This window comes from Pinus tabuliformis, chromosome 1_2, assembly GCF_031772625.1.
Source record: "Pinus tabuliformis cultivar Carrire ecotype Pingquan chromosome 1_2, CPIR1, whole genome shotgun sequence".
Taxonomy (NCBI): Eukaryota; Viridiplantae; Streptophyta; class Pinopsida; order Pinales; family Pinaceae; genus Pinus; species Pinus tabuliformis.
The window spans coordinates 177,498,836-177,518,365 of NC_142298.1; the positions used below are offsets into that span (position 1 = coordinate 177,498,836).

General features: G+C 38.2%; 1 protein-coding gene across 1 annotated transcript in view; it reads right to left on the minus strand.

Moving 5' to 3' along the window:
• LOC149205065 (uncharacterized) overlaps positions 1-19,530 on the minus strand; it is a 78,030-nt gene that overhangs the window by 23,405 nt on the left and 35,095 nt on the right. Inside the window, exons 3-8 of the mRNA XM_089394887.1 lie at positions 13,082-13,241; positions 12,653-12,946; positions 12,354-12,501; positions 11,366-12,234; positions 11,199-11,256; positions 10,719-10,777 (exon numbers count right to left, since the gene is read on the minus strand). Of these exons, the coding sequence (XP_089251013.1) occupies positions 10,719-10,777; positions 11,199-11,256; positions 11,366-12,234; positions 12,354-12,501; positions 12,653-12,946; positions 13,082-13,241 (1,588 nt within the window). The remainder of the gene's footprint in view (positions 1-10,718; positions 10,778-11,198; positions 11,257-11,365; positions 12,235-12,353; positions 12,502-12,652; positions 12,947-13,081; positions 13,242-19,530) is intronic.

Below are 19,530 nucleotides of genomic sequence, written 5' to 3' on the forward strand. Positions count from 1 at the left end.
TTTGTCAGCTTATCTTCAGAAAAGAGCTTGAACACATGTTCTTATATAGAAGTTCAATAAGGTGCCCAAGAGCCATGTAGGCCGACTTTACTGAAAGAGAGGGCCAACTTGGAGTTTTATGACAGATTCTACAAAAATACATTTTTTCTTTTACAAATGACTCACAAAATCATTTTGACTCTTTGTGACATCAAGGAGTATGAAGAACATGCTATACCAAAGAATAAATAAATTTAGTAAAACTTTTTCTTTCATTATGAAGACCAATACTAGTTACATTTTCCAACAAACCCAAGGATGGGAGGTGGACCCAAAGATGGTGGGTGGACCTACCCATGGTTTTGTGCACGGTTTTTGCACATGGTTTTGGGCATGATGGTTTTTTCCCATGGTATTTTGTAGATTTGGTCAAAGGAACTACGATTATGTTCTAATCTAGGGTTAATGGATTTGGGTTTATGAATGCTTCAACAAGTACATATATGTATTGTAACATTGAAAGGAATATAATGAAAAATCAATTTGGTTTTCCCGGTTTGGGCTCTAGAAAAAAATCTCTGTTTATATTTTATGTTCTCACCATTGTATATTTTTTGCTTTTATAAGAATTCGTTTCCAGGCAATTTCTGTACCAGGTTAAAACCTTTTTGGAAAATTTTGAGTTTTGTTGACTTTGAGATATTTACAATAAATAATGGATTGTTGGTTGGAAAGAGAGTTGGCATGTAGATGTTTAAGTCTTTGATCCTCAAGCCTAGGAGACACACCTTACTCAGCATAACCTTTGCTATCTTCATCCCATATACGTTATGCAAATTCTATGTCCCTGGGTTTCCTTGCTTGGTGTCTAGCATGTGGGAGAATGTTCAAAAGTGGTCTCTAGAACATTAACTTCATAAGTTATAAAGTTGAAGTGACTTTTATGCATTATTTAATAATTAATGTGACTTAAATGATTTAAGTTGTGATAATGAGAGATTAAATCACAACCCTAGATCTTATTGGCCAACGATTTAATCTGAGCCATTAGATCTTAGGTTTAAGTTACAATTGTTATAATGAGGCATAAAGAGTTTCTAGGAAAAGGCACATTTAATTTTTATTAATTCACTCATTCTTGAGGGGAGAGAGGAGAAGAACTGAAGGAAGAGGAGCAACAAGGGGCACGAGTTCCAAGATATTTAGAATCAAAACAAAGGAGAATATACCAACATCATTGCACAAAAATTAAGGCACCTTGCACAAATTTTGAGGTTGATTCATTGCACAAAAAGCAAGGCATCACTACACACATTTCAAGGGCATTTATTGCTGCTAGTTTAGAACATATAGATCGTACACACTATACAGGAAATCAGGCACAGATTTAGATTAGTATGGCACAAAAATCAAGGTGGTGAAAGGGCACAGTTTTCGAGGTAAGTATTGCATTTATTGCTGGAAAAAGTTTGCTATAAACTCATTTTTGTGTGAGCTTATAGTAAAATTGACTATCTATTAGTTTTCCCTTCAGGGTTTTTCAGGGGCATTGCCCAAAAATTGTCTTTCATGTGATCGATTTTCAAAGTTTCCTCTTAATAAATGATTCAATGTGTTTTCATATATAAGTTCAAATAAATATGCATTTATGGATGAGCATTAAACTAAGAAAACTTATTGAAATTGAAAATCAGTGATTGGTTGAAATAATTTTTTTTACATGGTATCAAAGCACATGATACTGGAAGGGGAAACCAAATAAGAAAGAACTAGGGTTTGCAAAAGAGTTGCAGATAGTTCACCCAGAAAAGGGTTCGACCTTGTTATCCGTTGAGTAGGTCATATGGCTACAATTTCAAGATATATTAGAGGGAGCAAGAAATTGCAGCTCATGGAAAGCGAGAATTTTATTGATTCTAGAGGAATATGAATTCTGGGACATAGTTGAGAAGTTTGTCACAATTCCTACGAATGCAACACTTTTGGCCAAATATAATAAAAGGAATGTTGGAGCCATAAGGATTATCCTTGATGCCAATAATGACCATGTGATTCCTCATGTTACAAGTAAGAATAATGCATATGAGATGTGGGATTATTTATGCAAGTTATACCAAAGCTCAAACCAAAATAGAAAGATGGTGTTAAAAGAGAAGTTAAGGAACACCAAGATGACTAAATCTGATACAACTACATCATACCTTACAAGAGTGTTGCAGGAGCGTGATGAGTTGGGTGTTGTTGGTGAGAAGATGGAGGAATCAGAGTTGGTTATTAAGAGACTTTTGGATGATTTCATGCATGAGGAGCTTAGACTTGGTTCAGGCCATACATGTCAGTAGCAGAGGGATGATGAAGAAAATGTTGCTCTTTCAGCAAAGGGCAAGAAAAGGTCCAAGAAAGGTCTTAAAGGTGGGGCCTAGTCAAAGGGTGAGCAGACAAAGGACATGAGCAAAGTCAAGTGCTTTGCATGTCATGAGTTTGGGCACTATGCAAGTCAATGTCCTAACAAGAAGAAGAAGAAACAAGTTGCAGTTTCAACTGAAGTGGACAAGTTTTCCACTCAATTTGAATGAGAGTTTTCTTACGCAAGCCGACTTGTCTTTTGTAGTTTGACTAGGTCTTGGAGGGTCTTTATGACACTTTTTGACTTACAATAATTTTCTTGACATGATACAATATGCCCAATGGGGTCTTACATATATGACAATAACTCAATTGACTTCTTGACTCAATGACAAAACCTAGAAGCACTCAGTGGGTGCTTGACCTAAAAATGACCTTGAGCATGAAACCCATGCTACAAAAATAACAATAATAATTTTTCTTTTTTTTTTACAATATACAAAAATCAAGAGTACATTTCATATTTATGATGACCGAACCTAGTTACACATTTCAACAGTGTTAAACTCTCGGAAAATTTTGTATTTGATAACAAGTCAAAACATATTAGGATCATATACCACTTCATCCAAGATTACATTCAAAGAGAAAACATCGAGCTTCAATATATATCCATAGATGAGAAAGTTGTGGACATTCTCACGAAATCATTGCTGAAAGGCATGTTAGTGTTTTTCAAGACAAGTTGAGAATGGTGAAGAACACTTTCCTCGCTAAGAGAGAGTGTTGAGATTAGCTTGGACAAGTATCTTCCACATTGGCTTGGTGTCTAGCATGTGGGAGAATGTTCAAAAAATGGTCTCTAGAACATTAACTTTATGCATTATTAAATAATTAATGTGACTTAAATGATTTATCATTTGAGTTGTGATTATGAGAGATTAAATCACAACCCTACATCTTATTGACCAAGGATTTAATCTGAGCCACATTAAATGATTTATCATTTAAGTTGTGATTATGAGAGATTAAATGAAAATCACAACCCTACATCTTATTGGCCAAGGATTTAATCTGAGCCATTAGATCTTAGGTTTAAGTTAGAACTGTTAAAATGAGAAATAAAAGGAATTTCTAGGAAAAGGCACATTTAATTTTTATTATTTTAACTCATTCTTGAGGGGAGAGAGAGAGGAGAAGTAGCGCTGAAGGAAAAGGAGAGGCAGCAGCAAGAAGGGGCATGAGTTCCAAGAGATTTGGCATGCAAACCAAGGAGAATATTCCAGCATCATTTCCCAGAAATCGAGAAACCCATGCACAGCTTTTGGGGCTGATACATTGCACAAAAAATAAGGCACCCTCGCGCAGATTTCAAGGCTGAATCATTGCACAGAAATCCAGGCACCTTGCACATATTTCAAGACTGAGCTATTGCACAGAAATCAAGGCATCGCTGTACAGATTTTGAGGCTAAATCATTGCACAGAAATTGATGCACCTTGCACAGATTTCAAGGCTGTCATTGCACAGAAATCAAGGCATAACTGCACAGATTTCAAGCACAAGTATTGCTGCCAGTTCAGACCATACAAGCCATACAGGAGAACATGCACAGATTTCAAGAAGTTTGGCACAGAAATCAAGGTGGTCAAAGTGCACAATTTTCGAGATAAATACTATATTTCTTGCTGGAAAAGGTTTGCTGTAAACTCATTTTTCTGTGAGCCTATAATAAAATTCTCTCTCTCTCTTGGTTTGCCCTTCAGGGATTTTCCAGGGGCATTGCTCAAAAATTTATGTCTTTTATGTGATTGATTTTCTAAGTTTCCTCTCAGTATTTGAAGTAAATGATTCAATGTGTTTTCATTTATAAGTTCAGATGAATATGCATTTATGAATAGCAATTAAACTGAGAAAACTTATTGAAATTGAAAACCGGTAATTGGGTCAAAGAAAAAAATTTACAGCTATAGGAAAAAAAAGAAAAAAGGATTATGGAGTGTGCATTTATTAAGGTTACTTTATTTCCTTATGATCGCCATAGCAAACAGTACTTTTCTGGAAGTGACAGCACTCCATAAAGTGACTACTTCAAGGCTCAAGCTGGTTTTACACTTGGAGTTAAATGTGCCTTGATGAAATATCGTTTGAGCAGATTTGAGATTCCAAATGACTATCAGAATTTTCCGGGCTTATTGCCATGTACAGGAGTGCTGGACAGTCCTTGCCTTAAGCAGATTTCAGAATCCACAATCAGTAAACAGACTCATCCTCTTTTAGAATGACACCTGAGCAGTTAAAATTGGCAAATCGTGTTTTATTTTAATTTCCTAGCAACAGCAGCAGAAATAGAATCGTCTGAATGCTGAAATGTATTTCCAACTAGTATTGAGCCCATCCATAGATCATAGTGCACCAACAGATAGTGTACAACCTTGTATTTTAATTATTTTTACCACAACTCTGAAATAATGAGAGGAAACACCACTATAAGCCCAATACTAGAAGTTTTGGGAGTGAGGTGTTAATTTTCCTTGACCCCAGCACCTGGTTAACTACTTTTTAGCAGATTAGATATACTGAATAATAACACGGTTGAAATTTTAGCATAAATAAAATAAACAGTGGAAGCAAAATCAAAGTACCAATCTCACAATCACATGCACACAGATTTCTGCCCTTCAAATCTGTTCTTCATTTATTAAATTCAGAACTTACAAGGGCTCCCTTCCTGGGATAATTGCCCACTGAGAAAATGCATACAACAATAGCCGGGAATTGATCAAGTTGATCAAGCCCCATATATGTCTTTCAGTCTGCTTGGCTGATCTGGATCTCCCTTGCTGCTCCTTGTACCTTCCTCAAACCCAGCACACTTGAACGAAAGTCCTTCTCCACCTAATCACCGTTATCTCATTCTCACGGTGTCTTGTATTCAAGATGTCTTGTGTGTCTTCTCCCTTAGCCCGACCTTCTTTACATGAGTTCGATTTTTTGACTGAATCCACAACCCTAATCTCCAAAGTGATTGACAGTTGTTATTAGATCTCACATCACTTGAGATCAACAATTGAAATTCATCTAATTAATTAATACAAAAACATTTGCATTGCATTAGATTGACTCACAATATCTTATAAAGAAAAATTACTTTAATCACTAAAGAAATTGCTAAGGTCAAGGGTCTATTAGGAGACTTATGCATGCCTATACACTTAGGCCTATACAAAAGTAACTACTCGAGCTACAAACATCAACAATCCCTCTTAGCAAGGAAGGCACTTCCTGGAGAGCCACCTAGAACTAGTTGTCTCTCCAATCCTAGTATAATGTCCCGTGCATCATCCTTTACCATAGCTTTCCTTCAAACCTCCTGGTCCACTACCCCCTAAAGGATGATACTTGTCAATGCCATGGAGTTCAAAAACTTTTTCGAAGGCCTACTCTCCCTAAATATGCTCCTAGGAGACTCCCCATGCTGCTAAGCATCCCTCAATGTCTAAACAAGTTTGTCGATCAACCTGTATAAGTTGCTCTCTCTAACCTCGATGGTCACTGCTGTGTTTGGGCGAGACTCCTCTAGACGAATGAGCATCTACACATTCCCAAATATGACTACATATCCTCTTTCCTCCATGACTGATACTGGGAGAAAATTCCTTTTCAGTCCTACTATGAATAGCAAGTCTTTGCCATCCAACATCCCTCCTAACTTTAGTTGGAACTTAACACTTCCAACCCATTTTACTACATACTTAGCATCATTACCAAGCTCCACATGTAAATATGAATCTCTCTCCATCAAAATACTAAATAGGTCTCATGCTTATGTTATGTGACGTGATGCACCACTATCCAAGTACCAAGCACTCCTTGTGATGGTGTCGATAGATAAACAGGAGACAAATGAGAAATTCTTCTCGAACCTCTATTGATTTGTTGTCTATTACAACTTCACCTTCCCCCCCCCCTTCTTTTTCGAACATTGTGATGCCCACTCTTGTGGAAAATGAAGCACTTGAGCTAGCTCAAGTCCTTTTTCCCTGGCTCAAATGTTTCCCCCTCATTGTTATCTTTGGAATCCTTTTCTTTGCACTTGATGGCCATACTAACCAGAGCAATGTTCTCCTCTTCATCTCCCTACCTACTGGCCTTAGACCCCTCTCAAGTCTCTTCCTGGATGCAGTCATCCCAAAGCCTCTCCTAATTGGAAGTTTCACTTGGGCATAGATTCCTTTGACAAATGGTTCCAATGATTTTGAAAAACCATTCAGTGCCACATTCACGAGCTCTACATCGTCCACTTTCTTCCAATCGTTGCAAGTTGATCTGGTGTCTAGATGATCCTCATGAAGTAACTAGCAATGTTATTAGATCTTGACATCTAGATGGATCTGAGTTTGTTTCACAAGATCATCTTTTTGTTGATGTTGTCACTATGAAGCAAGTCCACTAGAGCTTTGAACAACTCTCTGTCTGTTTTCTTTTCTACCAAATAAGGAATCAGGGGATACTTCACGGCCTCCATTACGACACATTGAGCTCTAATGTCCTTTTCGTGGGCTGCCAGCTGTGTTGGATCCATTGGCGATTGGATCTCCTTATCCACAATCACCCAAAGGTCATTCTCCTTCAGCGACAAGGTAACCCTTACCTTCCTCAACAAGATATTTGAGGCTCCATCCAACCGGTCCTCAAATTTGAGACGGGTTGTTGCCATTTCTAGATCTGATAATTTTCCTTGTGCTAAGTCCTAGCACCAATGTTAGGGTCCAACCCTAACCCCCTTATTTATGTAATAGGGTCGAGTCATAGTTATAGTTAGTTAAAGAGTCAATAAAGCCCATATTAATAATTGTAAGTGGTTGACCTGCATTTAAAGAAAGGGACCACAGTTAGTTGCAAATGGGTCATGGTATTAGATAGATGGTATTAAAAGAACCATGGCACTGACCCATGGTATTGCATGTATGAATCCTATATAAAGGATAGAGACTCCCCATTGAGGAGCGTCGTGTCTTATTTTGTAATCAAGCCCTGCTCTATTGGAGGTTGCCCCCTCGAAGAGGCAAGTGAACATTGCTTTCATCTCTGAATAATAAAATACATGCTGTTATTTCTCATTTTGTTCTGTGTTCTCGGTTGTGTTTCTTCATATATTTGCTATGTTGCACGGGAACCGTTCCTGAGAGTTGGGAAACCCGTTCCGGTGGTTCCCACGCTCCTTGGAACTTTGGAGCTGCACAGGAACGTCCCATTTTCTGTGGGAACGGTAAAAGAAACTTTGGACGGTTTCCGAAACTGGTCAGACTTAAATTTGCAACGCTCCAACGTTCCCATGTGGACCCATGTGGAAATTGGAATTGGCAGCAGTCTTTTAGCTATGACAGCGAGTTTCGAACCAAACATTCCAGTATGGTTTCGGTGGAAACTGCCATAGTGATACGAAAATTGGCTACTTGAATTCACTAATTTAGTAATTTTAACTTTGAATTCACCCACGAAATTGCAGAATTTAGTAATTGAATTCACCCATGAAATTGTATAGTGGATTACGAACAATATGGTAAGTCAAAAATACTGTAAACCCCAAAGAAAAGGACCTGGGCAGAGAAAGACGCACTTGTTGTTACACACTGTATGATCGAGAGGGAAATATGCACTTGTTATTGATAGACGATGCACTATTCGTCTTTCCACCAGTTTCTGTGGATATGAATGGGTGGGAATGTTTTTGGCGCCAAAAAAACCCTTCAGTTTTTCCATAAATGCTGGTTGCTACACCTCTTTTCACTGAGAGCTTTAGTTGTTGTTTGGCGTTGAGAGCGGAGAGCTAAGTGTGTTGAGAGTTGGAGCGCTGCCCTTCAGCAATAAACTACTTGTTTCGTTTTCATAAGTTCAGGTAAAAAAACAAATCAAGCATTCGAGTCGTTTGGGAATGCAGCATTTAAAAATTTAGGCGGAGAGCTCATGGCTTAAACATTTACATGTACGATCCAACATTTTACTCAAATATGTTCATGGATACAACGCAATGATTAATTCAAAAGAAAATAATAAGACATGGCTTCAAACTTAAAATTGGTATCTACACTACACTAGTAAAAAAGTGCCTTTAAATTTGTTATGGATCACTAAATTTTTTAAAGAAATATCTGCAAATTCTTTTTCTTACCTCTGTAACTTATATTAATGTAATTTTAGTAAAGGTTCACCCTATTGGTAAATATTATATCTTTTTGGTAAAATAGGAGACATATGTCAACACTTTTGGTAACATATGTAAACATATATATCTTTTTGCTATGGCAGCGGTCTTTTTGATTATATTTTTTTGATTATATATATTATTTTTTTATTATATAATATTTCCGCTCCCAATTAGCCGTTTCCTGGAAAATTTGGGGAAACCTCTAGCCGTTCCAGACACCCGTACCCAAGTTCCCAACGTTGCCAAGTTCCAGAAACTCGTGCAACATAGTATATTTGGTATTCTGGCATCCTCTCGCAGGTCAAAAGCATAACAACCAACAAGAATAAAAAAGTCGGTTTATAGATCTGCTAATATCTCCTATCTATCTGTGTTTTGATCCTTTGAAACACCCACGAAATTAAATTTTTGTGACACATTCGACTGGTATGATCTCTCTCTCTCTCTCCCTTTGAAAACTGACCTCTGCCAATCACTTTGGAAAATATGGCTAGCACAGTGGCACTATCATTTGTACTTGTTTCCTTGACACCATGTTGTTGTGACTTGTGCACATAAACTTGTGTGTCTCTAGACTACTCTTCAGCATTTATGTGCCCCTATACAGTCTGTTTGACTGTACCTGCACACTTTTCTGCTAATGGCAGCTCCTGTACTCTCTATGTACATTTGTTCTCACTGTGGCTGTCTCACTGCAGCTCCTCTGCAGTTCTTCCATTCATTGACACTTTTGTTTCTGCATCTCAGTCTGGCAGTGACCAACCCTCATGGCCCTAGTGGATCTGATTGCTCCTGGCAGCCTTCACACTTCTCTTGTGGCCGCTGTAGGGGCTCAACTGGACAGCCTCATGACTATCCTTTTCTGCCACCTGCTGTGGTCTGTTCTCGACATGGCTATTACTTGCCTTCTTTTATTGCATGCCGATTACCATGAGGAGAAGTCAGCAAGTTTGGATGTTCAACATTAGTTAACAGCACAGTCCTGCATAACACCATTCAGAATAGACTGGGACTGGCAGATTCACTGCTTTGTTATAAGCAAGCAACAACTCACTCACACTTAGCATTTCATACAGAGGTTCTGGGTTATGGTTTGACAAATGCCTCTCTCTCATCTACATGCATCACTTGCTTCTATAAAACAGGGTGTGAGAGAATTGTTCAAGAGGTTAAGACATTTTTTGACAGGCTACAGCAACAGAGCTTCAGCACTCTTAACAGATTTCTTTCATCCCAGACTTGACAGACTTCTTCCGCCACTGCGTGCCAAAGACTGACTAAGCAGCCCATGATGTATTGGTGACTATGCTTTTGTTATCTGCCTCTTTATCAATACATTAAATGGATTGAACTATGTTTTGTTTGAAACTCTTTAAATTTGTGTGGTTGTTTTACTTGTGCAATCGTGCTGCAGAGATCTGGTCCGTTATTCCATTCACGCACTTTGAATTGTTCTTTCACTTAAGCCATGCATTCTTCTTGTTTCACTGACTTAATCACCGTGTATTTTAGGTAGTTAATTTAGTCACAACCCTTGTTATTTAATTTGAATTTACCCTGTTCTCAAGTGCTTGGGAATGCTTTACTGTGTTGATTTCTTTCGAGTTCACATGCAAATTAATCCATTAAAGGACAGCATACAAAAACCTTAAGGAAAAGCACCAGCCCACAACCTAGTTCAATTCCTGCATGTGACATGTCAACCTCATAATGACCCATCTTAGATCCATCTTAACCAGATCTATCAAATAACCCCAAGCTGAAGGGGATCTCTCAAATATGAAGGGGCTCTAACAAATAACCAGCCCGAACAGAAAGGCAGCTAGTAGTAACAAGGCTAGATCGCCTATAGTTACCACTCAGATCTGTTCTTTCTTCTTAATGCGGATTTGTGTGATAAAAGATAACAAACCTCCCAGGAGGTAACACATGTTATTGACTGTTAGGCCCACTCATGCTGTACAAGGATTGCACGTGAATAATGAACAAGGATTGCAACATGAATAATGAAGAAAATTTAGGTCATAAAAAGCACAGTACGAAATGAATATTTTTAACAGAGAAAATTTCACAAATACATATATTAAGATCGTGATAAGGGTATTTTATGGTGGCACACGCCTGGTAAATAATAAATAAGCGAAAAGAAAAGCAAGAAAAAGAATAGGTTCCCAGCATTTACATTAGAAACAAAAACTGTCCTTGAATCTGCATCTTCAGGTCGGACTGAATTGTTAACACCTGCAATAAAGGAAAATTTACTCTTGAAATGTATCATATAAATATGAAAGTAACAAATACTTGGAAAGATTAAAGATACAAAATCATGTTAGTATATTCGACATTATAGATAGTCCGAACAAAAAGTTATTAAATGAAATGTGAAACATTGAATAATAACAGGGTATCAAAAGCCTACATTGATGGTCTGCACATTAACAATTAACTTTTACAAGGTGCCAAAGATGCTAAAATAAATGTCTATATTTACTGAGTTGAAATTAATCTATTGTGCAGAGGATAGATCACAAGATAAGGGAATTTTAAGATGTTCCACTGAAGCTCCAAACCTTTAGCAAAACCTACTATTGCACATTCATATCCCCTGCCTCCTAAGTCACTAAATTAACAATCGAGTTTTTAGTGCAATGCTATAACTAACCAGAAACTGAAGATGTACCCTTCCTGACATCACTGGAATAATCTGTACCTGATATACCCTGCAAAAAAAAGTTAAATAAATATTACATAAATAAGTTTCTTATTGAAGAAATAATTGAATAGTGCCACAGGTATATAAATACACACAAGAAATTTTAATTTATTTACATTTGCATCAGTTGCAGAGGCAATCTGACCACTCTCTGCTTGAAGCCGCATGTCAGAGTTACCGGGTAAGGTGCCATCAATATCCATTTCATTGTGATCAGACAATATCTTTGTATCTGTATTAGAGGATCTTGTTTCCCTGTCCACTGTATCCCTAGCTGACTGGAAATGAGGTGACTTCCAAGTATTCACATTCACGGATATGTTCACAATCTTCCTCGATGAACTTGGGGCTTCAGATAATGAAGCCTTTTGCATTCTATTTTCCCTTGCCACTTCATCAGAGTGTCGTGCCAGGCGATACTTTACAGTTACTGACTCCTCGTGAGGCTTCTGTGGTTCTTGATCCTGTATAGGTTGCCTCTCAAAGTTTGATAACCTTGAGACACCCTCACTCTCTGCAGTTTCAAACTGCTTTCTTCTTGTTGACACACTGGCATAACGACGTGTGTACCTTGCATCTTCTTGTACTTCATCATATCCCTCGTTATAAGTAGCAGGATTTGAGGGAATAATGCTTTCACTATCCATCATTGCTACATCATCTGTTAGTCCTCTACTTAATCTACTATGAACTTGAGTCCTTTGCTGATATTCACGCCCTTGATACACAGCTGCAGTCATTGTGTTTTCAATATTGTTTCCATCATCCAGAATATCTTCTTCAACTGCTTCATGCAATCCATTCAAATCAGTGTCAATCCTTTTACCCAGCCTATCAAAGACACTTCCTGCTGACTTGACCTTAGCTGCATCCTCCGCTGCTGCAGCTGCTGCCTTCATGGCAACAGCCATGGCTGGCAGAGATTTTACAAGTGCCTTAGGCCTCTGATGGCCTTCAACAGCATCCAAAGATGTATCTGAATTCTCTGTGGGAAAAAATTCCAAACAGATTGTAAAGATCAAATTTCAATCCAACGCACTCTACAAATAAGCTGAAACTGAGAGATTTTCTAAAAAAGCAAACATGTAATAGACATCCACTGACCAACAGTTGTAGAAACAACTGAGCGCAAACGCTTTGATGATGATTCTGACCGTTTTGAATTAGCTGGCCCATTAGGACCGACGGCTTCTCGTACTGCAGATTGAAGAAGTCGTCGGGGGGCATGTACACCTGTAGGTGAGCTCATTCTCTGCTTAATGCCAAAAAAGAAAAAAGAAAAAAAGCCTTTTTAGATCAAAACCACAAAAGCATATTGTCAACAACATGCTTTTCAGTTCAAAACTGGAAAACAATTTCACCAAGAAAATGTGTTTGACACCATTAAGTGATGTATCTCTAACCTTGTCTGCATGACCTTCATCATGCCGAAATCGCTCTCTACGTGTCCAGGACTCTGGAGAATGTGGTCTCTTTGTCACTGACTTGCCTTTAAACTGAGAAGTTTGAACTGCTCTAGAGTCGGCTCTTTCATCATACTTAGTTTGCTGTCTCGGTGTTTCCTTTGCTTCTCTAAATGGTTTATGATCAGAAGGGTTCCAATCCCTTCTTCGCCGAGCTTCACGGGACTTAATAGGTCGTTCATTGACCTCTGTGTGAGTCAAAACTGAAACTGATGCTCCATTGTCACCTTTAGACTGTAATAAAGTTCATATTAGCATAAATTTATTTAGATAAAGATCCTGAAGGAGCTTTCAAAATACTCATGCCTCTTTCACAAATGTGCAGTGGAGAGCACTTAGCAACTACAACCACATCATGACAGCCTGTACCTTTGTTTCTGCATCAACATTCCTTTTAGTGTGATTCTCAGAGCTCCTCTTCACTCGCTCCTCGGAACTAACTTTTCCCTGCTCATTTACATCAACTGGTTGTGACGATTCTGAAGATGCCATGTACAGGTTTATGTTGGATGCAATGTGGTCCCACAGCCTGTATGAAAAATGTGTCATGAATGATGTATTTGCAATTCAACTCACTAGGCAGAGTTCGAAAAATTTTGGTAAAGAAAATGCTTCAGTGAATAAATGAATCAGAGTAATTAGATTGTGACACTGGATGAATCTTCAAAAGCTCAACAAGGCATTTATTTTCAATGTTCCATCAAGTTTCTGGGGCAGGGAAACACAGGAGAGGGGATACACACAAGGGGGACATATATAAGCAACCCCAAAATTTAGGGAAATTTCGGGGAAACAGGGGGACATCAGAGTCATGAAATTATTAAATTATTAAAAAATTAATATATAAAAATAAAAAATAGAATTCGAACAATATGTCAATAACTAAGTTAGTAAATAGTAAACCTTAATAATTATGAAATCTAAATATGATCACCATTTCGTATTAGACTATTATGAATGATAATTATCATTTAACATTTCTGCAATCATTAATGTAAAATTGTAAACCTAAAAGTAAATTACAAAATTGAATCCATCATTTGACATTATGCAACGTTACATCTAAATTCATCATTTGGCAGTGGACATTAATATTATGCAAGGTACATCTAAATTAAATTAATCATTTGACAATTGAAATTACACAATTCGGATCGAAAGTAAATTGACAATATGCTAAAGACTAAAATAACCATAGAATACTAAACTAAAATAAACATAGAAAGCAGTGAAATACTAGTAAATTTCTCAAAAAGTAAAAATAATAAATCGCAGCTCCAATCTGATGGCTCCAAGTCACAAAGTGAAAATCGCAACTCCAATCTGACATTGCTCCAAGTCACTAAATGAAAATCGCAGTTCCAAATGTCTCAGGCCCACGGTTGATGGTAGATCCGAATCACAGCAAATCGCAGATGGAAAATATTGAGCGGTGACGGTAGGAAAATCTCAGGCGGCAAGGTGTTAAAATTGGCAACTAGGGCCAAACTCCATGTGGGTCATCTTATTAATTGAAGCTGATATTTTTCTTGGATCCCTCTCATTGAGAGGTGTAGGATTGATCTAAAGATCATCCGATTTCGATAAGTATTCATGGAGATATGAATTTATTTGTGTTATGGGACAATTCGTCAAGGTCAGCCAACGACCAAATAAACCCCAAGGTGGCCTTCAAGTCATTTCAACACACTTGGGATCTCTTCCTCTCTACTTGTCTTTGGGTTTAAGTAGGAGGAGAGATCCTAAGGGATAACGTTGCCCTAATCCAAAGGGCAGAAGCCGGAACTGCCAGGAATAGCCGAAATGGTCAGAATTGTTGGGAAAATCCGGAACTGTCGGAAAAAGCCAGAACTGTCGGAACTGTCGGGAATAGCCGGAACTGCCAGAATTGCCAAGAAAAGCTGGAACTGCCAGAACTGACGGGAAAAGCCGGAACTATCCGAACTGTCAGGAATAGCCAAAACTGTCGAGAACTGCCGGAACTGTCAGTAATTTTGCCGGAACTGCCGGAAATAGCCAGAATAGCTGGAATTTCCGGAATTGCCGAGAACTGCCGGAACAGGCGAGAAAGCTAAGGGCAGAAGCTGAAACTGTAGTGAACTGCCGAAATTGCCAGAACTGTCGAGAACAGCTGGAATTGTCGGAATTGTCGAAACTGCCGGGCACAGCCAAAACTGTCAAGAATAGCCAGAACTGTCGGGAACAGCCAGAACTGCCGGAATAGCCAAAGCATCTGTCTCCGAAGGAGAGCAACATGCAAGGGACAACTAACTAACATTGGGACAGTTGTATGGTACTTAGCAACAAGTACAACAAGCATGCAATGTTACACAGCTAGCATGCATGGGATAGCTAGCATGCAACAGCAAGCATGCTAAGGACAACAAGCATGCTAGGGACAAGCAAGCAAGGGACAACAAACAAGCAAGATGCAGCCAACACATAGGTCAGTATGGCAACATGGTGCAGCAATGGCACATAATGCAATGCAGTGACAGGTACAGTCATGATTAATGAAGCGTGATGAGATGCAACATAGTGATGATGGGTGCAGCATGGTGCAGCGCAGTGCAGCACAACGATAGGTGAAGGAGTCACCTTGGAGAATCAGTTGAAGTAGCATGTCTTCAACTGATCTCATGTATCATCTTCTTAGAGATGATCTATGCTCTTATCTAGATAAGTCAAAGTGTTGACCTCTGTTGTAAACGTACTATCTCTCTCTCTGCTGAACTATTGAAGAACATATAAGAATTCATCAAGGGTTTCCCCACATTAGGGTTTGTCCCTGGCTAGCACCACATCTTGTGTCCTCTTGTCTTGGCTTGTCTTTTGCGATTTATGTTTATGTTCTACCTGCAGTTTACTTTAATGTTGATGCGATTGCTAATCTGGAAAAGTTATTGAGCTAACTGTGAAAATTGAAATAAATTGCTCTAAGCATAGAACATACCTAAAATTTAACACAAGGTAAAATGTCGAGCGACAGTAAATGGAAAATGTTGGGCATCAAGGTAAAATTGTAGGGTTAACGAGAAATGAATGAGAAATGTGAATGATTATGTTTTAAAGTTTTAATTTATCCTTTAGTTTGTATTTTCATTTCTTTTTATTATATTAAAATTTGTAATTTTTTATGTTTTAAATCGTTATTAGCAAAATAAATTTATGACGTTTTAATTTTTTATGTTTTTTATTGTCATTAGCAAAAAAAATTGGGGGGATGCAGGGGAGCGCTTTTCGTCACTAGCAAAAACTCCCACCAGAGTTCCCCCGAGTTTCCCCAAAAAAGTGGATGTGGGGAAATGTTTCCCGGGGAGTTTCCCCTTCCTGGGAGCGTGGGGGAGCGAGGAAGCGCATTCCACACCCTGGCAGGTGCGTCCCCGTGGAACATTGTTTATTTTCGGCATAAACAAACGTGTAAAAAATGATACGGAATCACTACAAATTATAGGAATTAAATGAACATACAAATGGGGCATCCTAAAATAAGCTAGGATGGAGAATGAACACCATCATAACCTAAGAGATCAAAAAATCAAACAATTGCACCTCTTCATATGCCAACACTATCTTCAATGGTATAAACCAGTTTCTTAAGAATTTGGTGTAGGCAATATATTTTGACGTTGGATGCAATTACGTGCAATCTATACACTAAAGACCCTGACCATATGACATGGTGATTGTTTGCTTCAAAAAAGATGTACAAGTGAGATCCTAGAAAAGAAACATGATTTGGTCCATGGGTTTTCTCTGTCCCAGATACACAAGTCAAAGGTGATCAGAGAGTCAGAATATCTTGATGGCTATGCGAACGCCGACAATTGGTTGAACTGGCCAGCTAATCAGTGAACATACCAGATTAACACGTGTTAGTTATGGAAGTTGTTGTTGCTAGACAACTAAATCCTATATAACCAAAATATCTGGCCTGGGGCTCAAATGTTTGCACTATAGAACAGGTACAAAAACACTTGGGAAACATCTAGCAAAATAGTTCTTTATCGAAATCTCTAGGAGATGGGTTCCCAATCTATTCCTGGAAAACCCTAGTACAACAATGTCATTTTTTAAGGCATAGGCATCCCCCATAACTTAGAAACTGGGTCAACAAAAATGAAACAGAGTCAATAAAACAATAAGCAAATATCAGTTTGAGAAAATGAAATTTAGAAAGTTCCTGCCCATACATCTATTTGCAATCTTTGTTTATACTCGTGCAGCTCCATATATACTCCTTACTCGTGCAACTCTATGTATACATATGTTGTTTCACTGTTTCCTTGAACCCTACCACTTCTCCCATGCAAGGAGTTTAGATGCGAAGATACACAATGTTGATTTTTGTAGTTGTGGAAGGTCTTCCAGCCTTGTGTCTAACTAGGACCTTGTTTTGCCTCTTGTGAGTTGCATGCGACATATAGAGTTGGCATGTTAATTGCATGCGGTATGCGGATTGTGCAAGTGGATTGCATGCTAACTTGAAAAATTAATTTTGGTCGTCCATGTTAGCTTAGAAAAGTTATAAATTGAGCCTAAGGGTTGTGGCAAAGACACAATTAATGAGCATGAGTTGGAGATTCAGTGAGAGCGAGTATCTAGGCAGAGAAAGCGATTTGTGAGGTCAAGCTAGCTATAGCAAGATCAAGAGTGAATTAATCAATTGAGCCGCGAGTGTGGGCCGTAAAAGAGCATCAAGTGAGGGTTTTGAGGCCAACATTATTGTTGTCTAATTGTCGTAGCAAATTCGTGTAATTGTTGTAAGAAATATTGCTTCTGAAGCTGAATAAAAGAGCCCGACGTTTGCAAGTTTTTCCCACACTAGGGTTTCCTAGGTATACCTATGTTATTTTGTTGATGTGAATTTGTTTCCATTGTTTATTGTTGTTAATTAACCTTGAGCATTGGTTGTTACAAATCAAAAAGATAAAATTTATTTTGGTTCTATTTTGTGAAAATTTGTTGTTCAGTTAATCTATAACTGGGTTATAAAAATTTAACATGGTATCAAAAGCTCTAAACTCTGCATACAATGCCAAGAAAATTAGACACAAGTGTTCAATATGAGGATAAGCTTGAGGGCACTTCAAATTGTTAAAGAATCTAAGGCAGTTAACATTAGATAGATTCTTCTATACTTGATAACAATTTGTGAAATGCTTTTACTATTTATCACATCTTGATCTTCTTCTTATTATGAGTGTGTGTGTTTACTTCATCAAACTGCTACCACAACAAAGAGACAAGAACACAAGAAGTTGGCATTTTGCCAAGGCCAAAACCTCTCCCTCTTGGAGAGGAAAACCTGCACATAATTCTTCTTATAGAAATGTTAATTAACGAACACCAAGACCATTATACTTGACCCTCTATGCCACTCCAAGACCAAGACACCAATCCTCTTCCTTTGTTACTACTGAGATCATCATCATTGCTCCACCATTGAAGTCATCACTACTACACCACTACGATCTTCATTACTGTTGCAACACCATTGCTTCACCGAAATCTCCATATACATGAATGAGCGTTGCACTGAGATCATTGTTGCATCATTGCTACACCACTAATACCTTCATTGGAACACCACCGAGAACATGATTGCATCATTGTGACTGTGTTTAGAATGTAAGCCAAGATAGAGTGTATCATTGTGTGATCATAGAGATCCTTTTCATCATAAATATACCAAGATTGTAACCATGTTTAGTATGCTGAGACAATTGTGACTGTGTCTACAATATATGTCGAGACAATGACTGAACTCCTGCACTTCATCCGAAATTCCTACACCATTGTATCCATTTGAAAACATTGTTCACTGGTACTTGTCCGAGATGTTTGTACCCTATACTTGACCGAGATTTCTGCGTGTCCGAGATTCTGTCCTCACTATACCATACCTCCGAAAACTTCAGAGATGTCCGAGATTTTTTGTCCTTTTGTGGATACCCCAGCTAGGAATATATAGTGGTTATGTCTCAAGTTTGAGCCGACTTATCCAGGTGAACTGACATGTCATCCTTTAGTTATTTAATATATTTTTGCAAGCCGACATGATGTCTTTTCATTGCTTTGTTTGCAGGCTTCTTCTTTGAAGGATGGTGCTTGTCTTGGAGGGTTGCTTGATACTAGGTTGACTTATGTTTATTACATAAATGCTCAAGAAGAGCTCTTCAATATAATTTTGACTCTTTGACTTTCCTAAACTTATAGAATGAGCAAGAAACTTATTCATATAATTTATAAAAATAATACAAAAGATCAAAATTACATTGACAAATACCGAACCTAGTTACCCTTTTCTTCAACACTCCCTCTTAACTAGGGAGGTATTTACAATGGTACTTGGTTATTCTCAATCTGAAGAATTCCTCATAAGAAGAATCGGATTTGTAATCCCATCTGTATAACATCATATCAATCAACATTGTCATAGTGAAAGGCCTTGACTAACAACTCCATCTCTCCATGAGACCATGAGCTACAATGTCGGTGAGACCAATGACTTATAGACACCTTCATCATTGCCTCTCAAGGTACATACCCACCCGGGTGTTCACCGAGTATGACCTTCTAGGACTATTCTTATCTTGGGTTCCCAGCCCTCAAAGAATATCAATCCTCTTGCCTACTCTTATCTTGGATGCCCTACACATCCTCAAAGAGTATCAGATGCCAAATGATTACCCAATCCTCCCATTCTTTCTTTCCAAGTGAAGACAAGAATGTTGTGTCTATCATGTGTCTACATTTCCATTCATGGCCTTCATCTAGACTTACGGCAGCCCTCAAAGAATATTAGTCCTCTTGCC